At 42.7% G+C, this 8,509-nt stretch overlaps 2 protein-coding genes across 2 annotated transcripts in view; one reads left to right on the top strand and one right to left on the bottom strand.

The window, feature by feature from the left end:
* The window catches only part of ide (insulin-degrading enzyme), a 54,262-nt gene extending 51,151 nt beyond the window's left edge, over positions 1–3,111 (top strand). The window contains exons 21-23 of the mRNA XM_015380227.1: positions 708–780; positions 874–941; positions 1,687–3,111. Of these exons, the coding sequence (XP_015235713.1) occupies positions 708–780; positions 874–941; positions 1,687–1,782 (237 nt within the window). The 3' untranslated portion in view covers positions 1,783–3,111. The remainder of the gene's footprint in view (positions 1–707; positions 781–873; positions 942–1,686) is intronic.
* Positions 3,112–5,662: 2,551 nt separating this feature from the next.
* march5 (membrane associated ring-CH-type finger 5) overlaps positions 5,663–8,509 on the bottom strand; it is a 27,776-nt gene continuing 24,929 nt past the window's right edge. Inside the window, exons 3-6 of the mRNA XM_015380052.1 lie at positions 7,845–7,975; positions 7,507–7,690; positions 7,240–7,406; positions 5,663–6,580 (exon numbers count right to left, since the gene is read on the bottom strand). Of these exons, the coding sequence (XP_015235538.1) occupies positions 6,464–6,580; positions 7,240–7,406; positions 7,507–7,690; positions 7,845–7,975 (599 nt within the window). The 3' untranslated portion in view covers positions 5,663–6,463. The remainder of the gene's footprint in view (positions 6,581–7,239; positions 7,407–7,506; positions 7,691–7,844; positions 7,976–8,509) is intronic.

Genomic DNA, 8,509 nt, shown 5'->3' with positions numbered 1-8,509 from the left:
CAATTTCGATTTTTTTTTTTTTTTTTTTTGAAATCCCTTTTTTTAAAAATTTTTTTTTTTTTTTTTTTTGAAATCCGTTTTTTAAAAAATTTTTTTTTTCGTTGCTTTTGACATTTCCAAATATATGCGACCTGTATGTGATTTCCGGAGTGACTCCATTATGTCACAAGCACGTGTGCTCTGTGTTTACGGAAGTAAACATGGAAGGTAGTGCTGAAGCGCATCTAGCGAACTTTCCCAACCTAAAAAACTCAATCTTTTCAAGATTGTTTAAAAAAAAAACTGCTCTCCACATTATAATCCGCCATGGTTGTTGTTTTTCTTCCTGCTTCTGCGTAGCAAGACCCAGAAATAGTGACCTTTGTTGAGTATTAATGGCGTTCAGGTCGGATGAATGCCACCTGCCCGTTCAGACACAGGTTGCATTTGAAAAGATCAGATTCGTATCTGATTCAGAACCACACAGTCAAGTGGCCTGGGTCGCATTGAACCAATCGGATCAGTGTTGTTCAGACAGTCATGAAAAGATCAGATACAGGTCAGATATGGGCAAAGAAATCGGTGCAGTGTGAACGTCGCCTAACATTAATTGTAACATTAACAGATACGTAGTAAATCCTGCTGGTTCCTGGGTGTATTTGATGATCCTAGCAAACCAGCCGGATTCCTGAACTCGTCTTTATCACCGACTGCATCTCTGTTCACAGGAGAGGCTCACCGTTCAGGCTCCAAAGAGACACAAAGTGTCTGTCCATGTCCTCTCCAGAGAGATGGAGTCCTGTGAGTGTCTGCAGACTTTATGAGGGACATTTATTTATTTATATCCTTTTTGACTCGAGTCTTAATCCATTTGTTTTCTAACCTGCCTCATAGGTCCAATAGTGGGAGAGTTTCCGGCTCAGAACGACGTCAACCTGGCCCCCGTCCCGACTCTGCCGCAGGTAAATAAAGGAGATTCGCAGCCGTCCTCTGAAACTAATTATTTAACATTCAGACTATTTTTTTTCTCTACTTTAAATCAATGTCAGTAGATCCAATCTTGAGGCTCTTATCTATTTCTTCTGTATCTATATCCCTCTAATCTTCTCTAGATTCATCATCACAGTGCTTAGAACCTGACATTAGAATAAGTTATAATATAGACATAAATACAGACACTTTTTGAGTTAAATTAGATAATTTATCCAGTCTTTTAAATGCAAATTTTAGCGGAAGCAAAAAGCTGGTTAAGAGTGGGCCACAAGCAGTACAAAGTTATCATCGTTGTCATCGTTTTCAGGGATTCAGGGCGTGAAACCTGCTCAGACTGCCAGAGGTGGTTTTACCGGCCAGGAACGAGTGATATGCTTTCAGAATTTCCCCATTGCGGGACAATAAAGGCATTTTCTATTCTATTCTAATAATGGTGTCACTGTGGCTGATCAGGCAGAAAACAGATTTTTTTATTAAGATTAGATCTACTGACTTCCATTTGTTTGTTTTCATAATACATGAATCAAATAGTTGTATTTTCACTAATGGTTTTAGTAACATTTAATGTACCGAGGTGTGGGAACAGAAAGAGAAAGCATTTTCTCCGTCACATGACTCCTTTTTTTTCCCACGCAGGAACTAAGATGGAATGAAACGTATTTAAAACTTGTTTTGACTGAAAACACGTCTAACCAGGTTGTTCTGCCCTCACAGCCCACGCTGATTCAAGACATGAACGAGTTCAAGAGGAGCCTGCCTCTCTTCCCTCTGGCGAAGCCTCACATCAACTTCATGGCTGCCAAACTGTGAGCCGCGCAGGCCGGCGAGGAGGGAGGGAGGCAGCCGCACCGCCGCTCCCCTTCTGCCTTCCTCCCCCAGCAGGGAAAGGAGGTTCACCTCACCTCACTGAGCCTGCATGACTGTGTGTGAGTGTAAAATGAATGCATGTGCACGCGGCAGGCTCCATTAGAAGCAGAGACGCTGCGTATCTGAAGATCCCCAAAGTTAGCCGTGGTCGTTCCAAATAGCCGTGATAAACGTAGCGGACTCGCCTCATGTTAAAGGAGACGCCGCTCCTTCACGCTTCAGTGCTGTCGGCTGCTGTAGAGGAAGTAGAACCATTTAAAAAAAAGATAATCAGATCCCTTTACGCAGGAGCTTCACCACTAGGAGCAGCTCTCCACCTCCTCGGACTGGGATATCCGGCGCCGCAGCTGTTAAACGTCATCACTCTGTCACATCCAGATGTTTTATTCAGATGTCTGCCTTATTTTAGATTTAAAGCCGTGCTCGCTTGGTTGGGGAAAAAATGTTGGGACCCTTTGAGAAGCTGCTTTTAGCCAACCTGTCATGATTCTGAGTTGTTTTTAGGGTTTTATCGCTTAAATAGTATTTTTGATTGAAACACCTCAGGGGTAAGTCCATGCCGTCTGTTTTTTTGTTTTTCTTTTAACAAATTTTAGTGTTAATGAAAATCTGTCGTTGCTCAAACCCCTGATCAGATCCTGGCTGCGGGTTATTGTTTTTCTCCCCCGTGGCGTCTCCGTGGAGACCCCTACACTGTGCATCTGTGTGCGTGAGACTTCCTGCAGCTTGTGCCTTTCCATCAGTGACAGCAGCAACGTAGCCCTGCGACAGATTATCGTCTTTTTCGTTCGGTTTTCTTCCTTCCCGACGCCAGACATGTCACATTGATGTCAAATAAGAGCTGGAAAATACGACGGCTCAAATTTTAACAAGTATTTCCTGAATAATATGCACTTCTCTCACCAAGCAATAAACAGCACGGTCCTGATTGGGAAAGGTTTCGCCCCCGCGCAGACGAGGTCGCGGGTTGTTGCTCTCTCAGGTGCCTGTCGCACTTTGTCCCAACATTTTATTTATTGTTTTTTTCCTCTGTTTGTACTCCCTTCCTCACCACACCTCCACCAGTCTGGCTTCAGCCTAAAAGAATGAAATAAGATTTGAATGTTGGGACGGCCGCTTTGATTGTTCTGCACCAGAAGCTTCTTAAAATGTTCGGTTTCACTCGGCCTCAGCCAGATTTATTTTTTATTTTAATTCAACATTTCCTTTGTGGTTAAACACAAAGACAACATGCAGCCACATTTGGTGGAAAAATCTGTTTTCAGTGTACCAGGAAAAAAAAAAATCACCATGACATATCAGGCAAAGGGTAGGGCGGATACCCTGTGAAGTACTTAGAGTGGTTTATATTTAGAGTTTGTTTTTTTTCTTCTTTGTATTTTGATTGATTTCAACACTCGGCTGTGATTGGCTGGTTGGGTTACCATGCCGGTGGAGCGTGCTGATAATTTTAGGTTTGGAGTTTTTATGTTTTCTGTGTGTTTCTAAATAATAAACAAGTGAATGGCACCAGCGCTGTCGTCTCTTCGTGTCAAAACGCACTCAGGCACCTCACAGTTTGCAAAAATACGTTTATTCACAGATGTACCAGCATACAGCTTCACAAATCAAACATTTACAACAAAGTTCACTTTTTTTCCTTTTTGCGTTGGCAGAGGCTGAGCTTTGGCCAAATATGATCAAAATTAACTTCAAGTGTTGGTTTCTATTAATGGGTTTAGAAAATTAATCAGGGTTTCTTTTAAAATTACTGCATCAAGGAAGCGTCTTTGGCTTCTTCCTGTTTTAATGTGCTGTGTAAGGCTTTTCCTTCAAATATACTTGGAATTTTTTCCACAGCTCAGCAGTTTCCTCCATGACTGACAGTCATGTTTTGTTAAAATCCCTTTTTTTCACCGAGGCAACAGTGTAGGTTTAGCCACAATCACTGGAATATTCGCAACAAATCTATAAAATCTACTTTTTCGAATACTGAAAGCAACTTTTTTCAGTCCAAATCAGGAAAAAGTTTCCAGATTACAAAACATCTAATTGGGTCTGTGATGATTCTGCAGTAAAACATTAGAAGCCAAAATGATTCTTTCTAAACCAGCAAAGTATCAACTGCTCTGGTGATCATTAAAATAGATAAAATTATCCACCTTTCACCATCAGTGAAATGAATAAATGTTCCGGATTTTATCTCCTTTAAACCACAAACCTAAAGTAGGATTCATATTTTTTTATATCAAAAAATGAAAAGGTATCGTTGCACTAAACTCTGGGCTCAAATTGTGAAAATATATCCCATGTTTTCCAGATAAACTATAAAGACGTGAAAATCCACCAAAACTCTGACATGGAAGAGGGGAAGAAAAAGAAAACGGCTGAGAGACTCTATTCTCGGCTAAATGTGTGTTTCAAAGGAAGTTTTACATGTCTGGAAAAATATTTAAGATCTTATGAGATCCAGAATAATTTTTTTTTTTTTTTAAATATGTAGTTGAAATGTGATGTGGCTTCCTGATGATGCCCATCATTAACAGGAAACACTTCATAGATGGATCTACATAGACGTCCTAGATATTGGATTAGATTGAAGCACATTCATGTTCTGGAGGTTCGAGGATCAGAACATGGCTGGATTGGAGCGGATCCCTAACGAATGGGTTAAAAATGTCAGACTAGATGAGCAAAGCTGGTAAAGATTTTCTTCAGTTTTGTCAATACACACTTTAAAGGAAAATTCCGGTTTTTAACACTTTTAGCCCATTTTCTGTAGTGTCCAGGATGAAATCGAATGATCGACACCAAAATTTTGACAATTGGTCCTGTCTCTGCTTTTTGGCTCATTTAGAATCCCCCCCTGGCTGCTTCAGAATGGCTTCCATAGCGCATGTCCGATAATGTCCTTAAAACAACCTTAAACGTTCTTTTTTTAAAATATGCTACTCACCGGGTCGTCAGCGCTGTTCAATGACGTTCCAAAAAAAGTTTCGTAAAGAAAAACCATTCCTGTAGTGTTTTATTTAGCATTTTGTAAATCCCATTGAGTTCTGTTGGAATAGTCAATATCCCTCCGCCACCGGAAACGGAAATGGGGCCTGTTTACGCTTAGTTGTAGTCTTTTCGCAAGGCCCAAGTGTTTCTGCTTCACTCTGTGTACTCCGACGTCGAGGTGCTAACGTCTCTGTTAAACACTTTAAAAAACTCTGAAAATGGAATACGAAAGGTGGATTCTTGAGGAGGACATATTGGACTTTGAGTTTGACGGTAGAGGATACCGTCGCCAACTAGTGGTCTGGAGTGTGCAACGCTTCAGATTCGAACGGGAAGCGGAAGTTTATAAGCGGTTGTGATGTATCGGAAAAAATAGTTCTGGGATTTACAAAATGCTAAATAAAACAAGACAGGAACGGTTTTTCTTCACGAAACTTTTTTTGGAACGTCATTGAACAGCGCTGACGACCCGGTGAGTAGCATATTTTAAAAAAAGAACGTTTAAGGTTGTTTTAAGGACATTATCGGACATGCACTATGGAAGCCATTCTGAAGCAGCCAGGGGGGGATTCTGCATGAGCCAAAAAGCAGAGACAGAACCAATTGTCAAAATTTTGGTGTCGATCATTCGATTTCATCCTGGACACTACAGAAAATGGGCTAAAAGTGTTAAAAACCGGAATTTTCCTTTAATACAGCGCAATGAAATTCACACTCTGCATTTAACCCGTCCTCGTGGGCCGCTGTCCTGCAGGTATTAGAGGTTTCTTTGCTCCTGCACAGCTGATTTTAATTGAAAGCTGATTAACAGGCTTTTGCGGAGCTGCAATCATAATCAGCTGTGCTAAAGCAGGGAAACCTCTAAAACCTGCAGGACAGCAGCCCTCGAGGACCGAGGTTGGGGACGCCTGCTCTTAGGGAGCAGTGTGGGGTTAAGGGTTTTGCAAAGAGACCCGGAGTGGATTTTGAACTCAACCTCAGGATTCCAAGCGCCATGCTCTAACCCGTAGGCCGCCTATCTGATGAAACATATAAAGCTTGAGGCGGAAGCTAAGAGGGTTGAAACAGACCTGAACTACAACAGAACAGACAGTCTCTGAAATATGAATCCAGACGGATGTTTTCCTCCAGTAAAGTCCAAACGGAGACGTTTCCATTGGAGCAAAGCTACCAGATCAATAAACACTGAAACGTCTCAACTAAAATGTTTCTATATCACCACTCCTCTGTCTGATGATTTTGTGTCAAAGTGATGAACGTTTCTCTAAATGCTTTCTGGTAACTTGATTTTCATTCATTTACTCGTTAATCTGCTGCACACTCATCTCATTAACATGGGCACAGAGGAGGTTTGCAAATCAAACATAAAACAATTGTTTATTAATATACTTAAATGTTCTGATTACATGCCCTGTATTCATTTAAAACACAGTAAGTTAGCAGTAGGTATTAGCCGTGTGGTGGAAGCTGCACACCGACTGCAAGCATGCTCCAGATTGTCTGTTATCCAACGTCCCCACACAGAAAGCAGCGACGGCGGTGTCGGTGGGATCCCTGCGTGGATGTCGGCTGCAGGAACAGCCGAGTGGGCAGTTTTGAGTGGAGTGGGCGATGCGGAGAGGATGACGGCGCTCAGTTCATCGCCTCACGCCTCTTCCTGCTCGGGGAAGTTGAGGATCTTACGGTGGGCTTGCCTCAGGTACTGCTGCTGTTTGAAGTAGACCTTAAACGCCCCTTTGATGGCCACAAAGGCGATGCCTCCCTGGGGGGGGGAAACAAAGCAAACCATCATGAAAGATGCTCTAAATACAGATTCAGCTCGGCACATCTAAAAGCTCGTAAACAGCAGTGGGTTCTTGTTGTTTCCTGCTCAGGAAGAGCGGCGTTAGAAAACCACCGTTCTCTGATGTGCTGGGAGAAATCTGGTTTGTAATCAGTGAGCAGCTGCTTCCCTAAACCTCCAAACAGAAATCAGGCATGAAGATCAGAATAAATGACAGAAAGCAGGAATAACTGTTGGGTGACTTCAATTATTAGTGCTTGCTATTTATTCTGCTTAAAAAAAACATTTAAAAGTCAAATCCTACTGTTGTGACCTCTCTGACCACAAGGGGGATGAACTAAGGAGACACGGATCCAAACGATGAGTGCATCATTATCAGGTAAATTTAAGTTTTTCTCAAGATTTTATTTGTAAAATTGTTTAATATTTCATGAAAAAATCAAATAAAATCTGGTCTGAAGGAAGGAGAATCAGGGAAGAAAAAGATGTAAGAGAGGAATGAAGGGTATGAGGAAGCAGGTGAATAAAGGACAAAAAGAAGGAAGAAAGTTTAAGGAAATGAAGACATTTCCAGACAGAGCAGGAAGCAGCGGTGGAGAACGACGCGTACATCGTCTCCCATCCTGATCTGCACCCACCAGAATGGTCCGCTGGAGATTGGAGTTGACGCTGCTGAACATGAGCTTCCCGACGATGGTGGCGATGGTGGGGAAGACCAGGGCGCCGCACAGGATCCGTGTGGCGGACACGTGGTCGGCCAGCGGGCTGGCCTCGGCGGGGATACGGGGCACCGGGCAGCCGATACCTGCGGTCCAAAGAGTGACTTCATCAGCAAACCACTCGGACTCAGTCCAACCTGCCTGGTCCTCAGACTGATGATGCTAAGCTAGAAATTAGAAACCAACCTGGGAAGATTTTGTCAAAGATCTGCAGTTTGTTTGAGTATTTCCTCCACAGACGAAGGACGTAGTCCTCCCAGCGAATCATCTTCCCCAAGATCAGCATGACGGGGATGGTGGGCAGGCCAATGAGCAGGAAGAGTGGGTCTGCCCGCTCCATGACGTCCAGGCCCTCCTTATGGCCCACCACCTGGACACCAGATTCAAAAACTCAGGATGTACGAAGAAATTAGCTTATCACTGACCGGCTGATTTTCATTATCATCTCCTGGCTGTTTATCTCTTCCATCTTAAAATATCAGGAGATAAAGTCCTTTTAAAATGCTGACCAAACAGAGTCCTACCTGCATGACAGTGACGGCTCCGTAGGTGACGGCGGTCCAGTAGATGGAGCCCACCATGATGCCTGCTGCAGCGAAAGGCCCGGCTTTGGAAATGAGCCTGTCGGCCAGATCCAGCACATAAACCACAGGACCTGCAGGAAACAGACGGCAAAACTTCAATTTGAGTAAAAATCTGTTAAATCAGAAACAGCAGGAGAATCTACCTTAGATCTTCTCTGAGTCTAAAACATCAGAATCGTTCTTCTCTAATAATCATCTGTTATGCAGTGAAAATGAACCGGATCTCCGATTTAGGTTCCTCTTTGATAAGAAATGAAATTAATAGAGTTGAAACAACACCAGGTGGATTCTGCAGAATAAAAATTATTAGAAAGCCTCCAGTGTGGTTTTAAAGAGCAGGTAGAAACGGTGAACACCTTAAAGTCGTAGGGAAATGACTGTTCCAACAGTTGCATTTCCAAATTCTCCCGAGTTGCACGACTTTACACGATTGAATACAGTGAAGGTGATTGGTCGTTAATAAAGTTTGTTGTGGTGGAAGGTTCTCCAGCAAGTTTGGTTGTGGCCGGTTTGTCGGAAGCATCTTGCTAACCAGTTAGCAACTTAGTGCTAGTAGGTTCCCAATGGGAAATTCCATTGGGACCAAGTAGCATTAAAATTGGTGA

This window comes from Cyprinodon variegatus, unplaced genomic scaffold, assembly GCF_000732505.1.
Source record: "Cyprinodon variegatus isolate N-32 unplaced genomic scaffold, C_variegatus-1.0 Scaffold11, whole genome shotgun sequence".
Taxonomy (NCBI): domain Eukaryota; kingdom Metazoa; phylum Chordata; class Actinopteri; order Cyprinodontiformes; family Cyprinodontidae; genus Cyprinodon; species Cyprinodon variegatus.
This window is presented reverse-complemented; position numbering and strand designations above follow the sequence as displayed.